The sequence below is a fragment of the Eumetopias jubatus genome, unplaced genomic scaffold, assembly GCF_037043125.1.
Source record: "Eumetopias jubatus isolate StellerSeaLion01/CBP00866 unplaced genomic scaffold, mEumJub1_p1.0 scaffold_3, whole genome shotgun sequence".
Taxonomy (NCBI): Eukaryota; Metazoa; Chordata; class Mammalia; order Carnivora; family Otariidae; genus Eumetopias; species Eumetopias jubatus.
In genome coordinates, this window is record NW_028274809.1 from 1,691,221 (window position 1) to 1,704,455 (window position 13,235).

The 13,235-nt window shown below is 58.0% G+C and overlaps 1 protein-coding gene across 20 annotated transcripts in view; it reads left to right on the plus strand.

Annotated features, from left to right (window-relative positions):
• Positions 1 to 13,235, plus strand: part of KIF1A (kinesin family member 1A) — a 71,662-nt gene that overhangs the window by 5,829 nt on the left and 52,598 nt on the right. For all 20 annotated transcript variants that reach the window (XM_088021999.1, XM_088022000.1, XM_088022001.1 and 17 more), the window contains exons 2-9: positions 2,278 to 2,354; positions 3,070 to 3,249; positions 3,969 to 4,034; positions 4,736 to 4,914; positions 5,859 to 5,970; positions 7,388 to 7,465; positions 8,175 to 8,240; positions 8,784 to 8,801. In XM_088021999.1, the coding sequence (XP_087878125.1) occupies positions 2,278 to 2,354; positions 3,070 to 3,249; positions 3,969 to 4,034; positions 4,736 to 4,914; positions 5,859 to 5,970; positions 7,388 to 7,465; positions 8,175 to 8,240; positions 8,784 to 8,801 (776 nt within the window). The remainder of the gene's footprint in view (positions 1 to 2,277; positions 2,355 to 3,069; positions 3,250 to 3,968; positions 4,035 to 4,735; positions 4,915 to 5,858; positions 5,971 to 7,387; positions 7,466 to 8,174; positions 8,241 to 8,783; positions 8,802 to 13,235) is intronic.

The window sequence follows — 13,235 nt, forward strand, 5'->3', positions numbered from 1 at the left end:
TACACACTCATGCCCTCATACACACGCACACACACGCACGTGCCTGATTTCCCTGATATAAATACTCGCCCTGTGGCCAGTTTAACAACAGGCTCACAAAATTCATCAGCATTTAGACCCTGGCGGTGCTGGAAGGAGCCCGCACTGGCTTGTGGACAGAGAAAATGGCTTCGTCAGTCCTTCCTCCCTGCCTCCCTTCCCTATTCAGGCTGGGGTCCTCACCAGCCACGTCGTTGTCCCTGGCAGGTGCCCGTGCCTTGTGCACCCTGTATTGTACGCCCTTTGGAGGGGCCCCAGCTCCCCCCGGCCTGGCGGGAGCAGGCCCCGGGAGGACCCCTCCTCCTCCCTCAATCCCGCACAAGGAGAAACTCAAGAGTCTGGCAAAGGTGGCCCTCTCCCTAGCAAAGCGGCTCTGTCCCAGTGTGTGGCAGGCTGACTGCGGGTGCTGGTGTGCCGGTCAGCCCTGGGGAGGGTTTGGAGGTGCCAATGAGGAGCCAGGCCCAGGTGGACTGTGCCTGGAGCTCAGGTCCCGTCTGTAATGACAGGGTACTTCTCAAGACCCCATGGGGCCCCCAGGGGGGAATGGAGTTGGGTGACAGGCAGGTCCTGAGCGCCGGAGCCCCTCTGCTGGACGGTCCTCATGGCGGACTCTCCTGTGGCCCACTCCTGCCCTTGGTCCCTCACGGTTAGCTGTGTCCCCGGCCCTCTCGGTGCTCCTTGAGCACACCTGTGCTCTGTTCCTGGGAGGGCCCCCGCCTCAGGGAGCCCGTAGTCCCTGAGAGGTACATGGCAAACACCCCAACACCAGGACACGGTCAGAGCGAGGTCAGCACCCAGAACTGGGCAAGGGTCACGCTGGACACAGGGGAGCAGGCTGGAGGGGGCGGGGGCTAGGCCTGTGCAGGGCGCGGGGAGGGGACCTGGCCCCTTGCCGCATGGGCATTGGGGGCCCAGCCCAGGCTTGGCTCGGGAGGTGCTGTGATTGTTGTTTCCATGGCGCCGGCATTATCTGCACTTGGGGTTCCAGTGGCTGCATCCTCAGTCTCAGCAGGAGTTGAAAGCAGGGCAGTGGCTCTCCTCAGCCTCGCTCTCAGAGGCAGCGTGGATGTGAGCTGCGCTCGGCCCCAAGGACAGCGCTGTGACGGCCAGTCCCCTGCTCCTGCCCGCTGGTTTCTCAAACGTGCTGGGTGATCTCCCAGAACGCCTAAATCTGAGGTCCAGGTCCCAAAACCAAGTCAGCCCTGGGGACAGGCTGCAGGTGATGCCCGTGCTGGAGCAGGGTGCTCAGCCCGAGCAAATGGCCGAGGGGCCTGCCCGCAAAGACACTGGGCCTCAGGGTCCTCCATCAGACTGGAACTTTGTAGGTTCAGATGGTGGTCCGGCAGGCAGCGGGCGGGGTGGCCCAATGGGGGTTGGGGGCCTCGGTGTCTCCTGCCTGGCCACCAAGCACATGTGGCCTGTGGCTCTGGGGCATGGGAAATGCTAGGGGCAGGGGTACTTGCAGGCCTGGGAAAAAGCAGCCTCGGGCTGGAGGCCTGCTGGGGTACTTGCCTGGCCCTGGCCGGTGGATGATGGCACCACCACGCATTCGTGGCTTCGTTCCTGGTTTGAAGAACCGACATTCTGGGCGTGGTGCCTCTGGACAGCGCCGCATGCCGCTTGCTGGGGGCGGGGGCGGGGGCGGGGGGCTGTGCAGAGGACAGTGCCAGGGAGCCCATGAGAGCAGGCCTGGAAAGCACCAGAGGCACACGGGCAGGAGGAACGAGCTGTGTGCCCCGTGATGGAATCCCACAGCGAGGGGACAGCCCGTGCTGCGCACAGCACGCAGGAAGCACGCTGGGATGGCGGGCCCGCAGGAAGCAGAGCTCGACTGAGCCCGGGTGCCCCAGCCTTCTGGGTGCGTCTAGGACGCATGTATGCAGAGCAGATGCGGCAAGGCCCAGAGGGGTGGGGTGGGGAGCAGGGCTGGACCGAGGGGTCGGGGTGGGCTGCAGGGTCTCCGGCTGACCCAGCGTCTGCGGGAAGGAGCCAGTGTGGGTGCCCTCAGTGCATCTGTGGGCAGCAGGGCCCACCAGACAGAGGAAAGGGGCACACAAGGCTTGTCTGCCTGGAATTGGAGCCCTAGCCCCGTCCCATTGCGGGGCTGGCTTGTCCGGGGCCAGGGGCCTCTGGGGACCCCGCCTCGCTGCCTTGGGGCACCTGTTTGCGGGCAGGTACCACATGCTGATCGCCTCTCCCCCCGCAGAGTGTTAACTGCCATGCCTGTCCTCTTTGCAGCCATCATTAACCCTAAACAGCCCAAGGAGACACCCAAAAGCTTCAGCTTCGACTACTCCTACTGGTCGCACACCTCGGTAAGCCCAGAGTTACCAGGAAGGAAGGTAACCTGGGCTGGGGCTCGGGGGCTGGGCTGCAGCACTGCGGATGCTCCACCAGGCGCTGCGTGTGTCTCTCTAACCAGGGCCACTGCTTGGCCAGGGGAGGGAGGGACAGGTGGGAGGCCCAGGGAAGGGGCCAGCAGTGCCTGCTCGGGGTGAGGGGTGGGGGGACTACTTTCCCAAGGCCCTTGTGTGTGAAAGGTCACCCTGAGCAGTGACATGCGTTGTTAGGGTAACCCCTGGGGCCTGCCTAAAGCAGTCCTCTGTTAGGAGAGCATCCGGACACGGTGGTCTGGTCCCTGGGCTCCCCGGGCCTCCAGGCCCTGCCCTTCCAGCCCCACCTGTCCTCACTCCCAAGGCCGCCTCGATTTTGAGCATTGTGTCTCAGGCTCCTGCCTCTGAGCCCTGGTGCAGGAGGTTGCCTCTGCTGAAATGCCCTTCTGCCCCGGCCGCCCCACCCCGTCTGGCCAGCTCCTCCCAGTCCCTCCTTTGGGAAGCTGCACCCTGCCGAGCAGGGTTGGGTCCCCTCTGCAGGGAGTGTGAGGGGGGTGGGGGGCAGGTATCCCTCCACGCTGCACGGCCCGTGATGCCCGTGAGGCCCCCAGCAGCTGGGTGGGTGCTCAGTGAACACGGCGGGCCAAGCCCTGGGGGCACCCAGCCTCCTACAGCTGTGCCACCCCCTGTCTTCCAGCCTGAGGACATCAACTACGCCTCACAGAAGCAGGTGTACCGGGACATCGGCGAGGAGATGCTGCAGCATGCCTTTGAGGGTTACAACGTGTGCATCTTCGCCTACGGGCAGACGGGGGCTGGCAAGTCCTACACCATGATGGGCAAGCAGGAGAAGGAGCAGCAGGGCATCATCCCCCAGGCACGCGGGCTGGGGGCAGGGCGGTGCGGGGCCTCGTAAGGGCCAACCAGACAGGGCTGCACCAGCCGGGACAGAAGGGCCCAGCAGGGCGCCCCAGGAGAGGAGTCCTAGGGGGAAGGGAGCAAGGAAGGAAGGTAACCTGGGAGGGTGGGGGGCAGGAAGAGGCTGGAGCCCAGGCCCTGTCATGGGGTGCTGGAGGGGCAGAGCCACTGGCATGGCTGACCTTGCCCTGGGAGGCTGTGAGGGCTGGTGGTCTGGGCAGGGAGAGATACCCGGACAAGGGGCAGCCTTCGGTTAACTGAAGGCTGAGACACAGATGCCTCAGATACTGCTGGGACCCTGGCCACCACCCTGCCCAGCCCCCCTGGCCAGGCCTCTGGATCTGAGCTGGTCAGTGCTTGACCTGGCCAGGGCGGGGGAGAACACCAGGTAGTCTGTGGCATGCAAGACTCCCACGCACTCCGTGCAGACAAAGATGGCACTCAGAGTGTAGGAAAGGATCAGATATCATCCGTGAGGACTCCATGACTTAAGCAGAAGACAGCTGCTCTTTGGGTGCAGGCCTTCTCAGTGCCTTTGAGATGGACTATCAGGGAGCAAGAGGGGCCCAGAGAGCCGTGTCCGGCCTGCACTCAGGCTGCCCACAGCACCCGGGGGACAGGGCTTCAGGAACAGCCCCATTGTCCCCATTGTCTGACGCTATGTCCTTGGCCCTGCAGCTCTGCGAGGACCTGTTCTCCCGTATCAACGACACGACCAATGACAACATGTCCTACTCCGTGGAGGTGGGGCTCTCCGAGTGTCCGTGACTCCAGCATGGGGCGGGGGTGGGGTTCCAGGCATGGACAGCAATGCTTTTCTGATTTAAAGCGAGTCTCCACCACTGGTTGGTACCCCGAGCTTGTCACTCACTCATGCACGCGGCACCCATGCCGGCGTACCCACTCCAGACGGGGAGTCGTGCTGGGCACGGAGGAGCGAGGGACGGTCCTCTGCTCAGCGAGTGTTTGTTTAGTAGCGCTCTGGGCCAGCTGCAAGGACAGGTGTCTCCGAGCTGCATAACCTGGCTCTGCCATGGCCACGGTGGCCCCAGGGTGTCCCTGCTGGACAGGCCCCCAGTGCGGCTGTGGGTGGGGGGAGGCCAGCAGGAGGGGGTGGGCTGACACCCCAGCTCAGGCACTCATACAGGGGATGGGAGTCCTTGGCACGCCTCCCCCTACCCAGCAGGCAGCCCCCATACCCCTATCCCAAGGGTGCCTGATGACGGCCCTGCACCCCCACCTTGGGGGAGTCCCTGCTGGTGGCCCCCATGCCTCCTGTACTCCTCACCTGGGAGCTCCTGATAGCCCTTGCAACCCCCCTCCATCTTGGGGGTTTCTGACGAAGGCCCGCACACCTCCTATCCTGGGGGTCCTGGATGGTGACCCCCACTGCCTCCCGGCACCACACCTGGGGGGGTCCCTGATGGAACGTCTCTGCCCTGCAGGTCAGCTACATGGAGATTTACTGTGAGCGTGTCCGTGACCTCCTGAATCCCAAGAACAAGGGCAACCTGCGTGTGAGAGAGCACCCGCTGCTGGGGCCGTACGTGGAGGACCTCTCCAAGCTGGCCGTCACCTCCTACAATGACATCCAGGACCTCATGGACTCAGGGAACAAGGCCAGGTGCGTGCCGGGTGGCTCGCCCATCCTCCCCATGCCCGCTGCTGCCAACCTCTGAGGAGGGCCTGGTCCCTGGGGCACCTGTTGGCCTGCCCACCGGGGCTGTCCAAGCCCCCCCCGTGGAGGGGTGGGCCCCATGGGATGAGGCCACGGGGGCACATGCCAGCCTGAGAGGGGCCTCCGATCCCCACCCCATCCCTTGCACAGGGGCTGCTCCTCTTGGGGGGTTGGTTTGTGCCCTGGGGGGGGACTGGTTGTTGTCCGTGGTGGCTCCCCGGGGGGCCCTCCCCACGGACAGCTTCCCTGTTGGGCTCAGTGGTCAGGAGGACCGGCCTTGCCTTCTCCGAGGACAAACAGCCCTCTGGACAGGGCACAAGGTAGGGGCTCCCGGGGAAGGGCCGACCGCAAGGCACAGCCGGGCACAGACGGCCCGTCTCCCCGGCCGCGCTGCTCGGGTGGTCACGGCAACAGTGCCCCTCTCTGCCACCAGGGGCTCCGGGAGGGTGAGGGTCCTCCCGGCTGTTGTGACGAGGACCCTCCCTGCTGGGGGCTGTCAGACAGGGAGGTCTCTGCATCTCCGCAGCGCTGGGACCAGCCCCGGGCCTCCCCGCAGGCTGCCTTGGGCTTTGCCCCCTCCGCAGACTGGGACAGAAGGTGGGCACCCCTCTCCCTCCTGGGTGGGGCTTTTCCACATCGCGGTCCAGGAGGACCCCCGGCCACGCAGTTGAGCGGGGGCTGTCTGGGCCGCGTGGAGCCCCTGTGACAGCACCCGAGTCCCAGGCCGCAGCTGGTGGCCAGGCGGGGGTGAGCCCTGCTAATGCTGTGACAGGAGGCACGGTCACCACGTGACATGCCCCATGACCTGGCCCAGCTGGCTAGCACCATCAGCCACTCTCACGCCCGGCCACAGGATGATGGGTAACCCCGTGCGGTTTCTGTCCCCCTAGGACCGTGGCGGCCACAAACATGAATGAAACCAGCAGCCGCTCCCATGCGGTCTTCAACATCATCTTCACCCAGAAGCGCCATGATGCGGAGACCAACATCACCACAGAGAAAGTGAGTCGTGGCCTCGGCAGAGGGGGGCCGTCTGGGAGGGGGGCAGGGGGCAGTCCCATCGGGCAGGACGAGGGGCCCAGGATGACCATCAGCCTGCAAGGCGTGTGCCCGCCCCCAGCCTGGCATGGGCCTCCAAGAAGTTGGCCCGGCCCGCAAGGCCGTCTCTTCTCAGCGTTTGGCACCGCCGGGGCGTGGAAGGGGCTGGGAGAGGAGGGTCCGTGGACCTGGCATCTGCCTCCATCTGCCTCCTGCCGGGAGTTGTAGACTGGGGGCTGAGGAGGGCTGTCCCCAGAGCTGCGCTGCTGTGGATGCTGGTGGCCCTTGGAGGCTGGGGGCCACGGGCTGAGTGAGTGCCTGTCACAAAGGTGACTGGGGGCCCCGGCCGACTGGCAGGAGCGGGGGCCCCGGCATCCACAAACACAAAGCTGAGGCTGTGCTGTCTGGGCACCAGCCCGCCCACGGCCCCAGCCCTGGATGCCTTTCCCACATGCCTTGGCATCGTCGGTGGCCCCAGGACTGGGTCCTTTATCCAGATGCGTAGTCTCTGTGCTCCCAGAAAGGTGGCAGGGCAGGCTCAGAGCCTCATCCTGTCCATCGGTGGCTCTGTCCCTTGCTGTCAGGTTTTCTCCGTGTCATCTTCCCTGACCCACAGTCCAGGCCTTCTCCTGGGGGCGCCTCAGCCACCTCCTGACGGGGAGCACTCTCTCAGGCAGCACCCCAGGGTCTGCAGGGTGTCTGGGAGAAGCTAGCCCCACTTAGTCCCCAGTCACGCCAGGGTCACCTCAGCCTGGTGCCATTCTCCCCAAGAGTCACGATGGCCCAGTGGGGCCTGGGTGGCCAGAGAGCGCAAGCTGGAACAGGGTGGACCTCTCTGTGGGCCGCCCGCTGTGACCATCCTCCTTGCTGTGGGCTCTGGGCACCCAGAGGGTCTCCTGACTGTTAATGTCTGGGCAAGTCCTGTCTGCAGTGGCCACGGATTGGGAGGGCCTGGGTCTTCCTGGAATGCGTGTGAGGCAGCTGAGCAGCGGCTGGGGTGCTGGAACTGGGTTCAGATCCCACCACAGATGATGCGCCCATCTGTGGAAACAGGTGACAGGTATACCTGGGGAGCTCTGGGGGGAATTCTGTGCCAACACATGAAGAGCGCCCCACGTGCTGAGAACAGCACAGCAGCAGCATCAGGCGTTTTAGGGGTGAGGGGCATGCAGCCTCTTGGGGAGGTGGGCTTTGACCTTAGGCAGAGTCTCGGACGAGCTGTGAAGGGAGGGACACTGTGCAGGGTTAGAAACCGTCAGGCTTGGGGAAGGGCTTGGCCGCGGCTCCTCAAGTGTGTGATTTAGGCCGTGCTGGGAGGAGGCAGGGCGCCCCCATAGGGGCCCCACGGCCTCTCCTGCATATGACACACTTGCCATTTCAGGTGAGCAAAATCAGCCTGGTGGACCTGGCCGGGAGTGAGCGGGCCGACTCCACAGGAGCCAAGGGCACACGTCTCAAGGTAGGGGCCAGACTGCCATGTCTGTGATGCTGGGCCTCGCTCATCTGGCGGATCGCATCTCTGAGCCGGGCTCACTCCAGGGTGGGCTGGGCAGGAGGGCTCCTCTTGGGGCTGCAGGTGGGGCCACCCCCACCCAGGGCGAGCTCGGGCAGGGAGAACAGGGGGCACAGGAGGAGGTGGGAGGAGGCCGGTAGCCAGGAGGCAGCGGCTGGCACACTGGCTAGGGGTTAACAAGGACAGAGACCCTGGCAGGAAAGCTGGGCCTTCCACAGGTCCTCGCAGTAACTTGGCCACTGGTGTGTGGCTTTCGTGCCAGAGCACAGGCTGCGAGGCAGACAGTTGCGGTCAAAGCAGTCTTCGGCGTCAGGAAGGAGAGTTTTCACGTTCCAGCCCCACTTTGGTCCCCACATTACCCAGTGGATGGGAAGGGGCTCTGGAAATTGTACCAGTGGGGCCCTGGGGCGTGTGTGAGATGTTACGAAGACTCCCAGGGAACCTAGGAGAAGCTGGGCAAACTGTACTCCCCCGGCCGGGGTGGGCCTCTGCCTGGTTTCTTGCCAGAGCCTCCCGTGCACCAAGGAACCCCGGGATTGACGGTCAGGGATTGGCGGCCTTAGCCCCGTGTCACATGGGGTGAGGTCCCAGGGGATCACCCTGGAGCAAGAGGCTCCTGAGGCTTTCTGATGTCCTGACTGTCTTCTCTGCACAGGAGGGAGCCAACATCAATAAGTCCTTGACCACGCTGGGGAAGGTCATCTCTGCTCTGGCTGAAATGGTGAGCTAGCTTTGGGTGTCTAGAACTAGACTGATGGGGTGGATTGCAGAAGCGGCTCCCCGTCCTTCCTTCTGGGAGGACACCGGGAGCCTGTCATAACTGTGCCAGGCGCTATCTCTATCAAGGTGCCTGGGGTTCAAGGGAAAGCCCAGAGATGTGAAGGGTGTGTGTACCTAGGCTACAGATGGAGTAGCGATCCCTGTCACTCCCTGGAACCTCAGTTTCCCCGCTGGTATTGGCCATTCACCAAAACACCCAGGCCTTTGCCCAGAGAAGGATGAATTTTAGGAGGCCCTACCCTTTTCTTAAATTGTTTGGGGTGAGGGAAGAGCTGGTGGGTGATAGCAGCCTGAGAGGTCGCACTGTTGTTTGGCCTGTCAGGACCAAGGTGGCCAGCAATGACCAGGTGGTAAGTGATGGACCCCTGGCACGTGCTCAGGCCTCTCCTGTTCCCTTGTTCTCTGGGGCCCGCTAATCCTGCCCTCCCCACATACCCTGGGTCCCCAGCCTCCAGGTCCTCAGATTCTGTCTTTTCTTTTCCAGGACTCGGGGCCCAATAAGGTAAGATGCTTTCTTCAGTTCTAGGGGGAGGAGTCTTCAGCCACGGCATTGGGGGGCTCGAAGCGAGGAGTGCCTTTAGCCCCAGTTGTTCTGTGAAGGGCTTGGCAGTGAAATTACCCTTTCGTTTGTGCACCTAGCAGACAAACACATTGAGCCCAACTCTGAGCTGGGCCCTGTGTTAGAACAACATAGCCCTTCAGGGGCCACAGCACGATGGGGGACATAGTAGACATAGAAACAGAATTATGAATTGGTATAAATCTCATAAAGGAAAAAAATGGGCTGTGAGCATGACCCATACACAAGATAGCCTTTAGTCAGTATGGCCATGGAAACTTTACAGGACAGGTAGCTTTAGGGCTGAGACCTGAGGAGCGGGGAGGAGCCAGTCAGGCAGAGGGGTACACACCTGTGCCATGTAGTTGGAAAGCCCAGTGTGAGGTGCTAAAGTGGAAAAATGTTGATTTATGTGAGGAATTGCGTGGGCAGAAATGTGAGGAACTATGTGGGGAAGCATGAGGAACAACGTAAGGAAATGAGAGGAAGTGTGTGATCAACTATGTGGGGAACTGTATGAGGAAATGTGTTGGGAACTGTGAGGAAACATGGGAAGAACTAAGCGAGGATCTGAGAGGAACTAACTGTAGGAACAGTGTGAGTATCTGTAAGGAACTATGTGAATGATTTTGTGAGGAACTATATGGGAAGTGTGTGTGGAATTGTGAACAGTGTGAGGAATTATGGAGTATTGTGTAAGAAACTGTGAAAACTGAGGAACTGTGAGAGGAAGTATCTGAAATGGTGTAGGGCAAGTGTGGGAATTCTATCAGGAATTGTAGAGAACTGTGTGGGCAACTGTGAAATACTGTGCGTAGGACTGTCTAAGGAACTATGTGAGGAAGTGTGAGAAATGGGTAAAATGCACAAGGAACTGTAACAGACTGTATTGTGGACTATAGAAAATTGAAATTGTGTATGGCACTCTGAAGAATTGTAACTGTGACAAAATGCATGTGAAACTGAAGAATTACGAGTAAATGTGTGGACTGAATGAGGAACTGTGGAGAATGGTATGGGGAGCTAAATGGATAACTGAGGAAACCAAGGAACTATGTGGGAACTGTGAGGAACCATGTGAAGACTATGTGAGGAACTCTGAGGAAATGTGAGAGGTAATGTATGAAATGGTATGGGAATTGTGTGTGGGAACTCTGAGGAACTGTAGAACTGTGTGGGGAACCAGGCAGGAACTGTGTGAAGAACTGAGGAATGTGACAGTGTGGGGAATAGTTGGAATGGTGTGGGAGAATATGTGGGAATTGTGTGGAGGGAGAACCTTGAGGAACTGTGTGTGGACATTGAGCAACAGTGAGTGACTATGTGAGGAGCTGTGTGGGGAACTGTTTAGGGCAAGTGTGAGGTACTAGTATGGGGAACTCTGCAAGAAGTCTGGAATTGTGTCAAGTATTGTGAGGAACTGTGTGGAATGTGTGAGGAACCACACTGAAATGGGAGAGGAAGTATGTGAAACGGTGTGGGGAACTGTGTCTGTGAACTTGGAGGAGTTCTATGTGGGACTGTGTGAAAAACTGGTGACTTATGAGAGGAATTGTGTGAGGAATTGTGAGGGATTATGTGGGGAAGTGTGTAGAGGGAACTGTGTGGAATTATATGAGGAATTCTGCAAGGAACCTGTGGGGACTGTGAGGAACTATGAGAGAAACTGTGTGAAAAACTGAGGGACTGGGAAGAACTGTGTGAAGTAATGTGTCAAGAACTGTGAGAAAATGAGAGGAACTCTTTGAGGACCTGTAAAGGAACTGTGTGGGAACAGTATGAGGCAACGTTCCATGGAAGTGTGTGAGGAAGTGTGTAGGGAACTGTGTAAGGGACTGTGTGGAACTGCGAGAGGAAGTGTGTGGAACTGTGTGAGGGAACTGTGGTGAACTGTATGGGACTGTGAGGAACTGGGTGGGAACCTATACAGGAAGTCTGTGGGGAACTGTTTGAGGAACTGTGAGAAATAGTTTGAGGAAATACATGAGAAACTGCATAATTCTGAGGATTTCCATGAAAAATTGTGAGGAACTGTGGGAGGAACTATGTGAGGAGTTGTGAGAGGAACTGTGTGTAAGTAATGAAATCGTGAGGCACTTCGCCTCACTGTAAGAAGTGTGTGAAACTGTGTGGGCAGACTGTGGGAATTGTGTGAGTGACTTTTGAGGAAATTTTTGGAGAACTGTGAGGAACTCTGGAATGATGGGGGGAACTTTGTGAGGAAGTATGAGGAACTGGGTAGAACTGTGTGAGGGAACTGTGAGGAAGTGAGAGAAACTGTGAAAACTATGTGTAGAACTGTGTGGGGAGCTGTGTGAATTGTGAGGAAACGTATGTGAACTCTGCGAGAAACTGTGTGGAACTGTGAGAGGAAGTATGTGAAATGGTGTGGGGAAGTATGGGGGCTGTGAGGGAACTGTATGGACAACTATGTGAGGGACAGTACGCAGTCCCTCACACAGTTCTCTTCAGTTAATTACAGAGTTCCCCACACAGTCACAATGCAGTTCTTCACACTGTTCCTGGCACAGTTATACACACACACTTCCCACATAGTCAGTGGGAAAAGGAATGTGAGAAACTGAGAAACTTTCTGGGGAAATGCATGCAGAACTGTGTAACGGACTATGTCAGGGATTTGTGTGGAGATGTGTAAGAAACTTTGAAGGAATCTGTATGAAAGTGTGTGGGAAATTGTGTAGGGTCTGTGTGAAAAGTGTGTGTGTGGAACTGTATGTGGCACTGTGTGGACTGTTGGGAACTGTGAGGAACGGTATGAACTATGAGAAACTGTGTGGAACTGGGTGAGAAACTGAAGAATTGTGAGGAACTGTATGTGGACTTTGTGGAACTGTGAGAGGAAGAAATTGTGTGGGGAGCTGTGTTAGGAACTATGAGAGGATCTGAGATGAAAACTATGTAAGGTATCAGGTGAATCTGTGGAGGATGTGAGGAATTATGAGGAACTGTAAGGAAATAGATCTAGACTGTATGAAGAATTGTGAGGAACTCTGTGTGCACTGTGTAAGGAAACATGTGGAATGGTGTGGGGGAACTAAGTGAGTAACTATGTGAGGAAACTGAGGAACTGGGAGGAATTGTGTGAAGAACCATTTGAGGAACAGTGTGGGAAGTAGGCATGGAACTGTGTTAGGGGTGGTGTGAAGCATTATGTCAGGAACTGAGAGAAATTGTGTGAGGATCTGAGAGGAACTATATGAGGGACTGTGTAAGGAACTGTGAGAAGAGCTGTTTGAGAAACTGTATGTGGAACTGTGTATAGAGTTGTGAGGAACTGTGTGAGGAATTGTGTGAAGTCTGTGTGAGGAAATGTGGGGGAAGTGTGAGAAACTAGATGAGAAACTGAGGAACGGTTGAGAACTGTGTGAATTGTGAGAAACTATGTGGAACTGTGAGAGGAAGAATGCAAAATGGTGTGGGGACTGTGAAAGTGCTGAGGACGTTTTCAGGAATTGTGAGGGACTATGTGGAATTATGGGCGGAAGTGTGAGGAGCTGCATCGGGACTGTGTAGGGAACTCTTTAAAAAGCAGAATTGTGTGAGGGATTGTGGGGGGAGCTATGTTAGGAGCTGCGAGAAGCTCTTTGGGGAAATGTGTGAAGAACTGTGAAGGACAATGCCAGGGACTGTAAGGAATTGTGTGGAACTATGTGAGGAACTCTGTAGAGATCTGTGTGAGGAGCTAGGTGGAACTATGTAAAGAACTATATAAGGAACTGTGAGAGAGGAACTGTGTCATGAACTGCGAGATGCATTGTGTGACATATTGTGCATAGTTGTGTGGTGGACCTGGAACTGTGCAGGGTGCTGTGGGGAACTGCATGAGGGAGTGAGTAAAAGACTATGAGGGACTATGTGAGGCACTATGGGAACTGTGTGAAGTGAGGGGTTTGCAATAGAAACTTTTTCAGAAATGGAGTGAGAAAGTTTTTGAGGATCAGGGTCTGGAGGAGGGAGCATGGAGGCATGTAGATGATGAGGCCAGAGAAGGGCAGGGGCCTGATCTGAGGTCTTTAGTCTGTTGTCAGGAACTAGCTGATTGTGGTTTAATGGGGAGCAGTGGATGGGTTTTCAGCAGGGCTCAGGCTGCTGCATGAAGAATAGATGGGGAACGGCATGGCCTGGTGTGGCAGTCAGGAGACGAAGTCAGTGGCGCAAAAATTCAGGTGTGAGATGATGGAGGCTGGGAAGGCAGAGGAGAAGGGAGAGCAGTGGGTAGTTCTGGGAGGTGCAGGAGCATGACTGAACAGTGGCTGCTGCTGGATGGAATGAACAGTGGTGATGGAGTGACAGAACTGAAGGTGACTCCTGGTCCTTGCAGAAAGGACTACGTGATCGTAGGACATTTACTGTGGA